The sequence below is a fragment of the Saccopteryx leptura genome, chromosome 3 (assembly GCF_036850995.1).
Source record: "Saccopteryx leptura isolate mSacLep1 chromosome 3, mSacLep1_pri_phased_curated, whole genome shotgun sequence".
NCBI classification, from domain to species: Eukaryota; Metazoa; Chordata; class Mammalia; order Chiroptera; family Emballonuridae; genus Saccopteryx; species Saccopteryx leptura.
Window position 1 is genome coordinate 256089097 of NC_089505.1, and position 17605 is coordinate 256106701.

Below are 17605 nucleotides of genomic sequence, written 5' to 3' on the forward strand. Positions count from 1 at the left end.
TTTTTAAGTTCTTTTTACTTATTGTTCCCCAAATATCTCATGATGTATTACATCTCAATGCCAGGACTCATGCTACTTCCTCTGGCTGTGATATCCTCTACAACTCCCATCTTTTTGCCAACTCCTTTAAAACACAGCTCAAGAAACTGGTGGTTCCCTACCCTTTATCTATACAGTACCGTTTTTTAACTGTCTAAGTGATTAAAACTACAGGTTAAGGAGTCAAAATAACCTGTATTCAGTACTACTTCCATTTCCCTAAGTAAGAACTTGGGCAAATTATTGACCTACTCTAAACCTCAATTTCATCATTTCTTATATGGTGATAAGGACACCTCCTCATTGGATTGTAGTGAGGATTAAATGAGAAACAAAACAAAATATCCTATGTATCCTCTATAGCAGTGCTTTTCAACTGCAGGTTCACCAGAAATTTTGTGCTGGTCTGTGAATGAGTTAACCACCCTGATGTTGTATGAAGAGTATAGACCCAAGGATTATAGATTCTTTTGCGGACCCACACAAAATTTCTGGCAGACCAGTGGTTGAAAATCACTGCTCTATAACACACTCTTCCAGGTTATCAGATTCTAGTCTAGTTCAATGCATTTGAGCTGTTTAGGAACTCTTTGTAAGCAGTAGATTACTGATAGATATGTAAATTATAGCCTGTCAAATAGCAATTTAATTGAGGATCCCTAGGGTAGTGGAAAAACACCAGTTTTGTTTGGTCTTAATTTGCAGTTCATCTCCATTCCTTTACTCCATATAAATTTGTGCTGTTTTTATTTTTTCCTTTGAACGAATTATATCTATCTGGTTGCCTTATATAAGTAAAATAATTTTTTTTAACATGTTCATTTTTGTACCTGTACGAGTGTCACAATTTGACATTTTTGGAAAATTACACTTTAACAATACTACCATCATCGCTAACCTGACTACCAATCTTGATATTTTATAAACTCTATACTCCTTATATTCAAGCCCACTGAAATCTTCACTTGAATGCCCCCCAAAATAGTTTTCTTTACTTATAAAGCCTGTTACTCCTTATAGTAAGTAGCGAGCGTCCAAGACGACCCTCAATGATCTGGTTCTCTCTTGACTGTTTGAAGAGTCTAAGTCAACTGTGTTCCAGGGACATTCCTCGTTAGAGTTGGTTTATACATTTTTTGGGCAAAACATATAGGAGGCACAGGTGTCAATTTATTTATTTATTTATGACATAGACAGAGAGACAGAGAAAGGGACAGATAGGGACAGACAGGAAGGGAGAGAGATGAAAAGCGTCAATTCTTCCTTGCATCACCTTCATTGTTCATTGACTGCTTTCTCACTTGTGCCTTGACTTGGGGGGGGGCTCCAGCAGAGTGGGTGACCCTTGTTCAAGTCCACGATTTTGGGTTCAAGCCAGTGACCTTTGGGTCAAGTCAGCGACCCAGAGGTCCCACGCTCAAGCTGACACACTATCCACTGCGCCACCACCTGGTCGGGCCAATTTATTTATTAATGTTACTTAGTTTGATAATTTGATTAAGACAATTTCAATTATAAACTCTCAATGCTTTTGTTGCAAGGTTTTCTCAGCTGGCTACTTACTATAAGAACAGGCTACCTACCATCTATTTCTCCATCTTTAACTACAGTTGACCTCTGAACATGTAGTTTGGGGTACCAACCCCCCACACACTGGAAAATCTACATACAACTTTAGACTCCCTAAAAACTACAGTCATCCTTCAGTATCCAAAGGGGACTGGTTTCAGGATCCCCACTAAGGACGAAAAAGGAGCCACATACTAAACCTGACAAATTCAGGGGAGGCCAGCAAGGAAGCCCTTACAAACTCAGAGACAAAGTAATCAATCACATAGGATGGCCTGAAATTAAAACTTGCTAACTAAAAGCAGTTCATGGTGTGTACTCATATCCTAGGCCAGTAACTTTCTTGTAAAGGTCAATCTTTACCTTAACTGAGCCTGTCTTTACCTCTATGATAACATACCTTTGGAATGTCAGGGTAATTTCTTTTTCCAGACCCCTCAGGGCACAATCTCCCTGCCAGAGCAGATCACAGAGCCCCTCACTAGTAATGTTATTGTTACTTGTTACTTTGTTATTTATTATATTACTACTGTTAACTATCCTGTACCCACCTATGTAATAGAAGTATGTGTCTATTCATTATACTTTTTATCCAGTCTCAGAGATTTCACAGCTTCACTTTCTCTGCCTCCTTGATCTATCATCAATGAATACCATGTAACCCCCCTCTGACTCTGATGTGTAAAATAAGTGGTAAAACTGTCATTTTCCAGAGCATTTTCTCAATCCGTTGAAATTTTGCTTCCCAGCAGCTGTTGTCATTTTGGCTCAAATAAATTGATAACAGGTTTAGATGTTTCTTATGTCCACACAGCAAATACCAAAATCTGGGGGTGCTCAAGTCCCTCACATAAAATGGCACAGAACAATGCACACAGTCCGTCCTCCACATTTCTGGATTCTCAACCATTTTCCAACCACGGTTGGTAGAATCCACGGGGAATATGGAGAGCCTACTGTATATTTACTGGGAGGTGGGGAACACACACATAAATAAACCCATGTGTTTAAACCCATGTTGTTCAAGGATCACCTGTATATTTATTCCCAACCTTTTCTAGTCTCTCCAGACTCCAATTCTTTCTTCCTCCCCTCAGTCTCTGCAGAGGAACTTAGTGATCTACTTCATTCCTAAAATTCAAAAATGGCTCCCTCAACCTCATCTCTACTTCTAAATTTCCTTCTAGACATAGTGATCAAATGAAATGTGTGGTCTATGGTCAGATCCTGGTTTGAATGTACCAGAACAAAAGATATTTATGGGAGCAATAAGAGAATTCTGAATATTAAGAAATTATTGTTAACTGTATTGTAGCAGGAAGCAACCTGATGGAGGTAAGACACTCAGATAATTTAATCAATAAGGAAGGAGAATTTATTAAGCCTGTGGAGAATGTGGGACTTGTAGCTCCAAACCACAGGCTCCTTGAATTAGATTTTCTCACAGGTTATATACCTTTATAGTATCTAAGCAATGGACACGTGATTTCCTTGTTTAAGGTTTCCCAGGACTCCAGGAGAGGGGAGGGGAAGTCTCAGTGGGGTCAGCAAGGGGGGGAAGAGGTTTCCAGATCACTGGTCATAGTTACATACAGATCCTGCTATTCTTGCTTTGTACTGTAAGTGACTCTAAGCAACCATTTAGAGGACTATGGGATATAGTTAAATTATAACTGGCTGACTCAGTTATCCCTGCTGGCTCCTTTCCCTTCTATTCGTTTCTTATTTTTCAGGAAGGAGGGGGCCTGTTTTCCTTCCTTAGTATAATCATATTGTAATTATGTAGTTTAAAGATACTAAAGTGAAATATCATGACATGTACTTTAAAATACTCCAGAAAAAAAAATAAGGAAAGAAAGTATTATAAATCAGGTAAGGGGTATACTATTCTCTATTTTTCTTATGTTTGAATATTTTCATATGTCGGGTCCTAAAACAGGCTGCCCCAAAATATTCCACAATGTTATACTGATTACTCCAAATTAAAGTTACTTGACTAGCAGAGTATGACTCCCCTCCTTTGTTTTCTTGAATGCGGGAAATAAATCTCTCCTACGGAAGGTGCCTTCCTTGCTTCACAGGGGAGAGACACCCTTACCATTGGAGTTAAAAAATCCAGGACCAAAAAAGCCTGTATAAACAAACCTTGTTGCCTCTTTGGTAATTTACTACACAAGTCCAAATAATGGATTCCTAATGAATACCCAAACCTTGATCACTAACTTTAAAAGAACAATTTTTTAACTGATTTTAGAGAGACAGCGTAAGAGAGAGAGAGAGAGAGAGAGAGAGAGAGAAGCATTCATTTGTTGTTCCTCTTACTTGTACATTCATGGGTTGCTTCCTATAAGTACCCTAACTGGGAATCCAACCCACGTGGGGATGTTTCAGTATGACACTCGAACCAACTGAGCAAGCATTTTTTGTCTTGCCAATTCTTCACAAATTTATTGTTTCTTTGTTCAAAAAGTATAAAATGCTCACCGGTTCATCATTTCTGAGTGCAGCATGCATTATTCTCCTGTGTCCACATATTTAACATTTTCTCCTGTTAATCTGGTCTTGTGCCAATTTTATTAGTCCAGCCATAAGAATTTAAGAACAGTAGGAGTTGGGGAAATGAGTTTGTAAAATCTGTATTTTCTGGTTTTGCTTACTTTTATTGTTAAAAAATGGCCACTGCTTGGGAAGGGGCTTGGTTATGCTAATGTGTGTTGGAGGAGGGATTGTCCTGCCAAAAAGTTTTAAGGAGGAGGAGCTAGGAGGTCATTTTGGCAGAGACCACATTGTTGCAGAGGAAGCAGGCAGCCAAGATGGCCGGGTGCTGAAGTGGAACAGAAGTGAGGGGCTTTATGAGCTCCCCTGTGAACTGGTGGAGGCCTTTGACTCTAGGAAAACTTGGAAACGATTCTCCTGGTTGTGGAACTGGAGAATGTGTGAATGGGTTTTGGTGCCTGTGTGTTTGTTTTAACTCGTCAGCCAAGTGTGAGGCTAGAAATAAAGAAAATGACCACCATTTCTTGGCTTCGTTGTTTCATTACCGTCTGTCCGAATCAAATGGGAACCTGCACAAGCCAGGTGGCTGTGATGGTGGCCACAACTACTGTCCTTACAGTAGGGAAAAAGAATTTTCCAATCTGTTGGTCAAATGAGTTTGTAAATATGATATATGTGTTTGCTCGCTTTTGGTTCCTGAGATTATCATTAGAGGAGAGAGCAGAGAGGAGAGCAGAAAGAGGCCATGTGGCCAGGAGAAGCAGCCAAGATGGCGGAGTATTGAGTGAGAGGCCAGTTTGTGCAGTTTGATGCTGGAAAAGGAAGGAGATGGGAACAGAGATGAATAAGTCTGGTGAGCTAGAAACCTTTGATTCTAGGAAACTCGGATAAGTCAGTAGCTTTGTGAGCACTGAATGTGAGTGGGTTTTGGAGCCCAGTGTGTGTTTTTTGCTTGCCCGCCGAGTGCAAGCTAGAATTAAAGATGACAGCCCATCAGTTCTTAGCTCCGTTGTTTCTTTACCGACTGTCCGAATCCAATGCGAACCTGCATGGGCTGGGCTGCTGTGATGATGGCCCTGGCCGTGGATACTGGCTTTACACAATCCATGACACATAATAAATCAAAAACTTTGTTTCGCCATGGCCATGCAGGTTCACATTGGATTTGGGCAGATGGTAAAGGAACTGCGGAGCCGGAAAATGGTGGGCCATTCCATTTATTAGTCTTGCAACAGCAGACAAGTAAACAGGCAGGGAAAACTGCTTCCTCTCTCTCAGGGCTCCCAAGCCCTGAACCCCTCGGAAAACTGCTTCCTCTCTCTCAGGGCTCCCAAGCCCTGAACCCCTCTCCAGGCTCCAGGGACTCACTCTCGGACTCTCGGGACTCACCAGACTCACAGGACACAGGCCACCACAAGAAAAAGAGACTAGGTGGAAATACCCCTTCTCTGGCAAACAATAGCTAACAATCGCTGCTCCCCATGGAGGCAGGCAGTCCACAATTTACACTCTGCAGCCTTGAGGGCAAGCACCTGCAGCCTTCCATAGACTATACACACATGGCGCTGCCCCGCATCAATGCACCAATTAGGCAAAATACAAACAAGCAAACCTAACTCACTTGTTCCACACTTGAAACACACTATCTTTAAAAAAAAAAAAAAAGAAGAAGCACAGATTAAATTACTTGCCCAAGATCACAAACTGGGGATCTAATCTAGGTTAGCCTAGGTCCAAATCTAGCATCTCAGCTTCTGTATACTACTACCTCTTATTCCAAGAATCAACATTTGTGAGGCACTAGTACCTGGAGTGGGGAGGCACAGCACAGATTAACAAATTAATATATGTAAAGGACTTAAAATAGTCCCTGGTATATAGTAAGAACTACATAAATGTTAACTATTATAGACCACTTATTCCACAGAAAACTATTATGGTTGCTATGGAGGTGGGGGGGGGCAGAGATCCTGTGGCTCGAATAAGTTTGAGAAACCCTGAGTCAAAGAAAGTTAAACATGTTTCTTTATGCAGAATATCTTAGTGTATTTAATATGTTAATGCCCATCTCCAAGAAAGAAATATACAGTATGCAGCATTTTCTAATCTTTTTTTTTTTAATTCATTTTAGAGAGGAGAGGGAGAGACAGAGAGAGAGAGAGAGAGAGAGAGAGAGAGAGAGGGAGAGAGGAAAGACAGAGAGAGAGAAGGGGGGGAGGAGCTGGAAGCATCAACTCCCTTATGTGCCTTGACCAGGCAAGCCCAGGGTTTCGAACCAGCGACCTCAGCATTTCCAGGTCGACGCTTTATCCACTGTGCCACCACAGGTCAGGCTCATTTTCTAATCTTAATTGATCATTGAATTCTTTTTAAAAAATAGTAACTTGAGGGACTGCTTTCTGTGGAACAAACTTTGGGATTCCCTGATTAATACAAAGACAAGAGATCCTCAATAAGACGCAAGATTTTATTTCAATAGTCAGAAAAAGATTCAAACAATAAATCTGTAACATTTTCTGGATAAACACAATGTTCTCTTTCAAACGTTTGTTATCAATCTGCCTAACAAACAGCCTTTTTGAAGTTTGCTAACATAAGTCTACCAGCTCCATATCTGCCCCTTCTCCAAGGATGAGTATCATGAGATCTCATGTTCTCTACCTAAGATTTAAGTCTCTTCTTTCCTGAGGGTCATGAGAACCCGCCTCCCAGGTGATATTAAGTCAATCTACTCCCCTGGCTCCTATAAACACACACATCTCCTATAAAAAAAGAAAAATACAATTTTGATGAACTAATATGAATTGGGGTGCTCACCACTCCCCTTCTTCCTTCCTGCAATGCAGTTCTTATGATAACCAAATCTTTAATTTTAAATTCTAACTCTGTGGTCTTTTTCTCTTACAGCATGACTTGGCACACTCTTGAAATAATTTGTTTTCAAGGCTTATTCTTGCTTTGTATGAGGAATAACACAATCCAGAAAATTATTTGTCAAATTTCAAAGGAATCTAATTTTTTTTAATTTTAAGGTAAGAAATTATTGAACAACCTGAATTATAGACACATGCATATTGTATATAATTTAGGCATCACTAATATATTTTTTTCTTTTTTGAGAGAGAGAGATAGATAGACAGGAAGGGAAAGATGACAAGCATCAACTTGTAGTTGTGTCACTTTATCACTTTAGTTGTTCATTGATCGCTTCTTATATGTGCCTTGACCAGGGAGCTCCAACCAAGCCAGTGATCCCTTATTCATGCCAGCAACCTTGAGCTCAAGCCAGCGACCTTTGCACTCAAGCCAGCAACCTCTGGGCTCATGCCAGCAACTATCAGATCATGTTAGTGACTCAAGCTGACAACTCAAGCTGGATGAACTCACGCTCAAGCTGGTGACCTACGGGTTTTGAACCTAAGTCCTCTGCATCCCAGGTCGATGTCCTACCCACTGTGCCACCACCAGTCAAGCTGTATATTTAAGACTTGGAATGCTAGGGTTGCTGGTTTGAAACCTCAAGCTTGCTTGATCAAGGCACACAGAAGAAGCAACTACTATAAGTTGATGCTTCCCATTACTCCCCTCTCCTTCTCCTCTCTCTCAAATCAATACATAAAAAATATATTTTGTTGTTGTTTTTTGTATTTTTCTGAACTTGGAAACGGGGAGGCAGTCAGACAGACTCCTGCATGCACCCAACCGGGATCCACCCGGCATGCCCACCAAGGGGCGATGCTCTGCCCATCTGGGGCGTTGCTCTGTTGCAACCAGAGCCATTCTAGCGCCTGAGGCAGAGGCCATGGAGCCTTGGCTGCAGAAGGGAAGAGAGAGACAGAGAGGAAGGAGAGGGGGAGGGGTGGAGAAGCAGATGGGCACTTCTCCTGTGTGCCCTGGCCAGGAATCAAACCTGGAACTCCTGCACGCCAGGCCGAAGCTCTACCACTGAGCCAACCAGCCAGGGCCAATAAAAAATATATTTTAATATATATCTTAAATATACATACAAAGCCATTCAAATCCATAGTAGCCTACATTCCATTTCTTCTTAAAATTGACATATTTCTGGAATATAATCAAACAGAATAAAAACTAAGTTAAGCCTGACCAGGAGGTGGCGCAGTGGATAGAGTGTCGGACTGGGATGTGGAGGACCCAGGTTCGAGACCCCAAGGTCATCAGCTTGAGCGTGGGCTCATCTGGCTTGAGCAAAAAGCTCACCAGCTTGGACCCAAGGTCGCTGGCTCGAGCAAGGGGTTACTCGGTCTGCTGAAGGCCCGCGGTCAAGGCACATATGAGAAAGCAATCAATGAACAACTAAGGTGTCGCAACGAAAAACTGATGATTGATGCTTCTCATCTCTCTCCATTCCTGTCTGTCTGTCCCTGTCTATTCCTCTCTCTGACTCTCTCTCTGTCTTTGTACAAAAAAAGCTCTAAGTAAGAAAAGACTTTGTAAATGTGTATCTAAAACAAATGGCCTGGATTATAACTAAAATCAACTCAAATATTAAAGACTTAAAACATCCTAAAAGGTCAACTATTCAAACTTGATCACAAACATTGTAACTTACTGAAAGCAAAAAGTAGGTCAAAGTATCATTTTTTAAAATTCCCTACTAGCTCTTGTCTAGATGCATATATGATTTGTGATCATAGTTGTAATCATCATACAGATATACTTTAAAGCAATATAAACATTGAGACACAGCTCAAAGACTGTTCGGCAATTACAATTAGACTCTATTCTGGGTAAATATTTTGTCTGTGTCCTGAAAGATACTAACACTCACACAACCAGGCAGTCCCTAAGACTTTCAGAAATAAACCATCAAATCAAAGAGTAATAGCAATTGCATTTATTAGAATGGACAAAACTCAGAACACCAACACACCAAATTCTAGCAAAGATATTAAGCAACATGAACTCTCTCATTCACAGCTGGTGGAAATGCAAAATAGTACTACCTCTTTGGAAGACAGTTGCAAGGCCAGTGGTCGTGGCCATGCAAATTCACATTAGATTCGGGCCAACGGTAAAGGAACTTTGGAGCTGGAGGATGGTAGGCCATTCTTTTGAGTCTCGCAACAGCAGACAAGCAAGCAGGCAGGTAAGACCACTTCTCTCTCTCCCAGCACTCACAAGCAAAACAGGTGAGTGGGGGAAGAACCCTTCTCCAGCAAACACCACCAAACAACGGCCCCTCCCAATGGTGGCAGGCAATCCTTAATTTACAATCTGCCACCCTGAGTGCAAGCACCTGCAGCCTTACATAGACTATATACACGTGATGCTGCCCTATGCTCATGCACCAATCAGGCAAAGTACAAGCCTAAAACACTTGTTTACCCAGTTGGCTCAGTGGTAGAGCATCAGCTCACTGTGTGTGGATGTCCTGGGTTCAATTCCCACAGTCAGGGCACACAGAAGCGACTATCTGCTTCTGTACCCTCCCCCTCCCCCCCCCTCTTCTCCTCCCACAGCCATGGCTCAATTGGTTTGAGTACATCAGTCCTAGGCACTGAGTATGGCTCCATGGAGCCTCCTCCTCGGGTGCTAAAAAAGTCAACAGTTGTGAGCATGGCCCCAGATGGGCAGAGCATTGGCCCCAGACAGGGGTTGCTGGGTGGATCCTGGTCAGGGCACATGAGGGGAGTCTATCTCTCCTCCTCTCACTTGGAAGAAAAAGAATATTTCAGACATTAATTTTTTTAAAGGGAGCAGAAGACATAGAGTTGTTTTCCAGGAGCTGACATTGTACCTACCTCTTCAGAAAGTCAAAAGACAGGAACAAGCCAGCACCACAGTTTAAACTCATTCCTTTCTGTTTACTGCTTACTCTCTCTGTGCAAAAAACAATTTGAGTTTGGTAGACTTCAGAATAAGAGTATTCCACAGGTTTGTTTTTTTGCTTTGTTTTGTTTTTTTTTACAAAGACAGAGAGAGTCAGAGAGAGAGAGAGGGACAGACAGACAGGAACAGAGAGAGATGAGAAGCATCAATCATCAGTTTTTCGTTGCGACACCTTAGTTGTTCATTGATTGCTTTCTCACATGTGCCTTGACCATGGGCCTTCAGCAGATCGAGTAACCCCTTGCTCAAGCCAGCGACCTTGGGTCCAAGCTGGTGAGCTTTTGCTTAAATCAGATGAGCCCACGCTCAAGCTGGCAACCTCAGGGTGTTGAACCTGGGTCCTCCACATCCCAGTCCGATGCTCTATCCACTGCGCCACCGCCTGGTCAGGCCATTCCACAAGTTTTAACTACGTGAATCTTAAAAATGTCAAACTCATTCGCTAAAATATTATGATGGCTATTAATTTCTTAAGTAGAAATTTATAAACAAATTAAACAGTAACCATAGAGATTAATTTTCTCTTCAAACACATGATATTACAACAATCTATTATCATGAAAACAAAAAATTTGCACTGTTATGGACTGAATATTTGTATTCACCCAAAATACATGTGTTGAAGCCCTAATCTCTAATACGACAGTATTAGTGCCTTTACAAAAGAAACACCAGAGAGTTAGCCCTCTCTCTTCCTGAAACATGTACAAAGAATAAATACGTTATGTGAGTACAGTGAAATGGCAGTTGTAAGCCAAAAGAGGACTCAGAATAAAACCTACCTTGCTGGCACCTTGATCTTAGACTTTCCAGCCTCCAAAACTGTGAGAAGAATGTTTCTGTTGTTTAATTAAGGCTCTCAATCTACAGTATTTTGTTATGGCAGCCCAAGCAGACTAAGAGTGGAAACTAAAAGCAATTCTACTGGCTTGTTCCTGTTAGACCTTAATCCAAATGCTTAACTATGACTGCTAGTCCTTGAACTCAACACACATTTTCATATTTACATGTCTTTTGTTGTTGTTATTGTTCTGATTTCTTTTTTTTCTCTTCTTACAGAGACAGGGAGAGTCAGAGAGAGGGATAGACAGAGACAGACAGGAATGGAGAGAGATGAGAAGCATCAATCATCAGTTCTTCGTTGAGACACCTTAGCTGTTCATTGATTGCCCTGTCATATGTGCCTTGACCGTGGGCCTTCAGCAGACCGAGTAACCCCCTGCTCAAGCCAGCGACCTTGCGTCCAAGCTGGTGAGCTTTACTCAAACCAGATGAGCCCGTGCTCAAGCTGGCAACCTCGGGGTCTTGAACCTGAGTCCTCCGCATCCCAGTCTGACGCTCTATCCACTGCGCCACCTCCTGGTCAGGCTATTTACATGTCTTAATGCTGTTCTCTACCTAGAACCCCTTATTCTGCTTATAGAAATCTTTTCTTCTAGACCCAACTTAAATGTTATTATATTCTAATAAATGAAATTAATTACAACTCATTGATCAGGCTTTATATTTTGCTTCCAATTCAAATTATTTACATAACGTTCACCTCCCCCAATAAGCTACAGGCTCCTGTGATATAGTGTCTTACTCATTTTCTATTCCCCCAACATTTCTCACAATCCTTTGCACATACTTTCATGAATACAGCAAGACTGCATACTTGTTTCATTACCTGCTTAGAATGAATACTCCAATTCTGCATCATCTATCATTCAGTTTACTCACCTAGACAGAAGAAAATCAATGACTATGCCTATCCTGATGGGGTGTAGAAATGGCTTGCAACTTATTAACAAAAAAATCTTGACATATATCTATAAAAAGTGACATTTTCTGTTTTTAAGTCCATTAATCAAGCCAGCTTTCAAATCTAAATATTCTGAATGCCTGAAAGAACAGCTTAGTATCTGCTTCAGCAAAATCTGTCAAAGACAGATTATCTTGAAAACAATTTGTTGCTTTCCATATCACCCAAGTCTAATTACAGAACATTATATTAGGATATTAAAATTACACTGTTATTCAACAAAAAGATTTACACTCAAAACAAATTTACGTGCTAACCCAGAAATCGGGCTAAGTCAATGGTAAATCCATTAATTTGTTTCGTAATTGTTTACCTCCAAACAAATCTGTATCCCCTTCTTAACCTTCTCCTACATATTAGGTAATATACAATCTTTGGCCAGATGTCTATAATGGGTTTGTAATTATAAGTAATAGTATCTCTGGAATTACGGCACATTTGTTTAATCAGATTCAAGTTCCAGTTAAGCAAAATGAAGACGCTCTAGAGATCTGCTGTACTACAATGGTACTTGTCTACAGTCAGCAATACTGTATTGGATAACTAAAATTTTGTTTTCTTCTCACTATAAAATAAAATAAAGTGGTTCTCTATGCAATGAAAGAGACCTAATAAGAAAATAATAGCTAAATCTTAAAGATAAAAAGTAGTATCCTCTTCCGAATAAGGCAAAAACTAGAAACTTTTCACCTGACCTGTGGTATGCAATGTATAAAGCATCAACCTGGCACACGGAGGTTGCTAGTTTGAAACCCTGGGCTTGCCCAGTCAAGGGAAGCAACTTGATGCTTCCTGTTCCCCACTCACTACCTTTCTCTCTCTCACTCTCCTCTCTCTAAAGCAAATAAATAAATAAAAACCTAGGAACTTCTCAAACCCCCCATCAACAGTAGAATGGATAAGCATATTGCAATACATTCAAACACTGGTGTGCTCAGCAGGGATTAGCAAATTTTTTCTGTAGAGAACTAGACAGTAAGTGTTTTAGGCTTTTCCAGCTACCTGGTCTCTGTTGCAACTATAGTACTTAACTCTGCCCTTCTAGAGCAAAAGCAAACATGTCCTTTATTATGAATATTGAAATTTGAATTTCATGTAACTTCATGGGTCCCCCCCCCCCAATTTTTTTAACCGTTTAAAAATATAAAAACCGCCTGGCCTGTGGTGGCGCAGTGGATAAAGTGTCGACCTGGAAATGCTGAGGTCGCCGGTTCGAAACCCTGGGCTTGCCTGGTCAGGGCACATATGGGAGTTGATGCTTCCAGCTCCTCCCCCCTGTCTCTCTCTCCTCTCTCTCCTCTCTCTCTCTCTCCTCTCTAAAATGAATAAATAAAATAAAAATTAAAAAAAATATATTTGTTTAAAAAAAATAATAAATAAATATATATATATATATACCAGCCTGACCAGTAGTGACACAGTGGATAAAGCATCAACCTGGAACTCCAAGGCCACTGGCTCTGAGCACATGCTCATCAGCACAGGGTCCCTGGCTTGAGTGAGGGGGTGATTGTCCACACAATCCCAAAGCTCACCAACTTGAGCCTAAAGGCTGCTGGCATGAAAAGCCAAAAGTCACTTGACCATGGCCCCAGTCAAGGCACGTACAAGAAGTTAGTTCAATGTACAACTAAAGTGAAAGCAACTATGAGTTTATGAACTCTTCCCTTCCTGTCTCCTTCTCTCTCTCACACACTCTCTCAAAAATAAAATGGGCCCTGGCCAGTTGGCTCAGTGGTAGAGCGTCGGCCTGGCGTGCAGAGGTCCCGGGTTCAATTCCCGGCCAGGGCACACAGAAGAAGCGCCCATCTGCTTCTCCACCCCTCCCCCTCTCCTTCCTCTCTGTCTCTCTCTTCCCCTCCCGCAGCCGAGGTTCCACTGGAGCAAGGATGGCCCAGGCGCTGGGGATGGCTCCTTGGCCTCTGCCCCAGGCGCTAGAGTGGCTCTGGTCGGGACAGAGCGATGCCCCAGAGGGGCGGAGCATCGCCTGCTGGGTGGATCCCGGTCGGTTGGGCGCATGCGGGAGTCTGTCTGACTGTCTCTCCCCGTCTCCAGCTTCAGAGGAATACAAAAATAAATAAATAAATAAATAAATAAATAAAATGAAATAAGTAAACTTTATATATGTATATAAAAATGTAAGAACCATTCTTACCTCACTCACTGGCTATACAAAAAAAGAGTTAGCTATGGGTCATCCTTTGGTGACCCCGGCTCTACAGCAATAAGAATAAATGATCTACAACTATATGCAATAATGCTGAAAGTCATTAACCAATTATTGAATGAAGGAAGCCAGGTACAAAGGGCATGTACTCTAAGATTCCATTTATATAATTAACAAACAGGAAAAATAGTATGGTATTAGAAGTTAGAAAAATGGAGGTTGGGTAAGATCTAGTGAATAGAAGAGAGGTGAGCATTATGTACATTTATAAGTATAATTTTATACAGCATATCACTAGTTCTTATTCCTTTTGGCTAGCTAAAACTTGAATTTGATTAAAATAAACAAATGTAGAATAACAAAGGGGGCCATAGGGTACTGGTAGTGTCTGGTTTCATTATCTGGGTGCTGGTTATATGCATATGTTTAGCTTGTGAAAATTCAATATGCTGCACAAGTCTGATCCGTATACTTTTTCTGTGTGTATGCTATATCCAACAACAAGTTATTAAGCCTGACCAGGCGGTGGTGCAGTATATAGAGCATCAGACTGGGACACAGAGGACCCAGGTTCGGGTTGCCAGCTTGAGTGCAGGTTCATAAATTTGATCCCGGGGTCACGGGCTTGAGCATGGGATCATAGACATGAAACCATGGTCGCATGCTTGAGCCCAAAGGTCACTGATTTGAAGCCCAAGGTTGCTGGCTTGAACAAGGGGTCACTCAGTCTGCTGTAGCCACCCCCCACCCCCATCAAGGCACACATGAGAAAGCAATGAACAACTAAGGTGCAGCAACAAAGAACTGATGCTTCTCATCTTTCTCCCTTCCTGTTTGTCTCTATCTGTCCCTCTGTTTCTGTCATAAACAAACAAACAAACAAACAAATAAATAAATGTAGGCCCAGGCCAGGTGGCTCAGTAGATAGAGCGTTGTCCTAGCACTTTGAGATTGTGGATTCAATCCCCAGTCTGGGCACATTTGAGAAGCATCTAATGAGTGCACAACTAAATGAAACTAAGTGAAACAAGTTGATGCTTCTCTTTCTCTCCTTTCTTTCCCTCTCTCCCCCTTCCTTCCTCTCTCTCTCTCTCTCTTTCAAATCAATGAGAAAAAAATTTTAACTGCATTAAAAGTAAAAGTAAAGTGTCCTTCTTTCAGATTATTGCCTCTGTATGCAGTTTATTCAATGCTACTATGTGTACAGAGAACAAATCTAAATCCTTACTTGAAACATCTAGTCTTTAACATGTTAAAAGTGCAAAACATATGTTAAAAGTAGAGAATCAAGCCCTGGCCGGTTGGCTCAGCGGTAGAGCGTCGGCCTAGCATGCGGAGGACCCGGGTTCGATTCCCAGCCAGGGCACATAGGAGAAGCACCTATTTGCTTCTCCACCCCTCCGCCGCGCTTTCCTCTCTGTCTCTCTCTTCCCCTCCCACAGCCAAGGCTCCATTGGAGCAGAGATGGCCCGGGCGCTGGGGATGGCTCTGTGGCCTCTGCCTCAGACGCTAGAGTGGCTCTGGTCGCAATATGGCGACGCCCAGGATGGGCAGAGCATCGCCCCCTGGTGGGCAGAGCATCGCCCCATGGTGGGCGTGCCGGGTGGATCCCGGTCGGGCGCATGTGGGAGTCTGTCTGACTGTCTCTCTCTGTTTCCAGCTTCAGAAAAATGAAGAAAAAAAAAAAAAGTAGAGAATCAAAGTAACATCCTTTAAGTATTCTTTTCTGTTAATTCATAGGAATGGTTACATTTGGGGGGGATGAAATTAATAAACTTAATGTCTTGGCAAGTATGCTGATTGTTCACAGGGGACAGGGGTGGGGCTAGGGAGGAAGTACAGAGAGGAGGGCTCTATGCCCATGAGTCTTTAGACAAGTTCAGATTGTCTAACCATTGCTACATATCTGCATTTTAGTTCATATTGCTATGTACTGGGGTGGTGAACATACAATACAATGAACAGATGTTATATTATAGAACTGTACACCTGAACCTATATAATTTTATTAACTAATGTTACCCCCTAAAATATTTAATTAAAAAGTTTTTTAAATATTGCTATGTAGTTAAGGATGAACAAGTACTAATGCCCAAAGTATATTAAAAGTAGAGATAGTAAAATAATCCCTTTATAAATGCCCTTTTGTTCGTTTCTAGGACTATCTTCAGGAAGTCTTTGTTAATCCACGTTTTGGAGCTAGATGTAGTCCTATATTCAAGTTCCTAAAATGGTGAAGGAAGAAGAGGAAGGGTAAAGAGAATGGGTCTTTGCTAGTATCTCCCTATCCAGAAGAGAGTTTTAGGTTATAATCATAGCTCTATATGTGTAATTTTGTAAAGTGTGTTTACTGTGAACAAGGTTTATTATTTATTTTGCAACATGAGCTTTTTAGATGTCCTGTGGTGACAATGTATGATTAGAAAAAAAAGTAGAGCTAGTAAATTAATCATTTTGTAATTACCTTTTTGTTATAATTTATAAAGAAGAGCCATCTTGGACATGGAATTGTTAAACTAACTCAGAAATGGACATCAGCCTGGGGTGGGTAGCTTAGTTGGGTTAGAGCATCGTCCAATATGCCAAGGTTGTGGGTTCCATCCCCAGTCAGGGCACATACAAAAATCAACCAATGAATATATGAAGTGAAACAACTAATTGATGTTTCCCTGTCTCTCTCTTTTCCTCCCTCCCTCCCTTTTTCTCTCTCTAAAATCAGTCAATCAATTAAAAAAAAAAAAGAGGCCTGGCTGGATAGCTTGTTTAACTAAAGACTCATCCCAATCGTGCAATGCGCAGAGGATGCTAGAATTCCTGGTCAGAGCACATACAGGAACATAACAGTCAAAATTTATAGAAACTACAATTTAAGACAAAGCCAAAGAATGTGGATTTTTTTTCAAGTATTAAAGCTGCATTAATTTTTTAAAAGAACAGCAGCCTGACCTGTGGTGGCGCAGTAGATAAGGCATCTATCTACCTGGAATGCTGAGGTCGCCAGTTAGAAACCCTGGGCTTGCCTAGTCAAGGCACATATGGGAGTTGATGCTTCTTGCTCCTCCCCTTTCTTTCTCTCTCTCTCTCTGTCTCTCTCTCTCCACCTCTCTAAAATGAATAAACTCTTTTAAAAAAATTATTAAAAATTAAATTAAAATAAAAAAAAAAAAGCAAAAACACAAATTTCCTATTCAGCTTTAAATGAATATTGTATAATTATTAGTTTAAACTGGCTATTTACCACCGAGACACATATTAATAAAAGTAATATATAGCTTCCCATAAATGAGGACCTGCAAAATTTTGGTCATATCTTAATATAGCATTATAATAATACTGACACTCCTGATAGTAGTGGGTGTTTTATTATGACAAAAAAAATTGATTTTTTTTGTTACTTCTGAAGTTTAGAATAAGGATCCATTCCACCAGAACATACCATTTATGCCTTTCTTAGAGTATTTACCATATGATATAGGATTTTTTTAAGACAGGGACTATGACATTCACCTTTGTGTACAGAGCTAGGTATAGCACATTACAGGTTCAGAAATATTTGAAGAGTAAAACAAAGAATTTCTCTTTAAACTCTCTCTACTCAGGAACTCCTTCAACCTAAGTCAAATTTCCAGACCCAGAATAGTTGCTTTGAAAAAAGGAGAACCAAAATTAGGCCTTCA

At 41.0% G+C, this 17605-nt stretch overlaps 1 protein-coding gene across 3 annotated transcripts in view; it reads right to left on the minus strand.

Annotated features, from left to right (window-relative positions):
• COMMD1 (copper metabolism domain containing 1) overlaps window positions 1-17605 on the minus strand; it is a 143795-nt gene that overhangs the window by 109048 nt on the left and 17142 nt on the right. Inside the window, exons 2-4 of one of the 3 annotated variants that reach the window (XM_066378205.1) lie at window positions 9870-9948; window positions 6776-6866; window positions 5912-5935 (exon numbers count right to left, since the gene is read on the minus strand). The exons of the other annotated variants lie outside the window; for them this stretch is intronic. Coding sequence (XP_066234302.1) covers window positions 5912-5935; window positions 6776-6799 — 48 coding nt within the window. The 5' untranslated portion in view covers window positions 6800-6866; window positions 9870-9948. The remainder of the gene's footprint in view (window positions 1-5911; window positions 5936-6775; window positions 6867-9869; window positions 9949-17605) is intronic. 3 annotated transcript variants of the gene reach the window in all.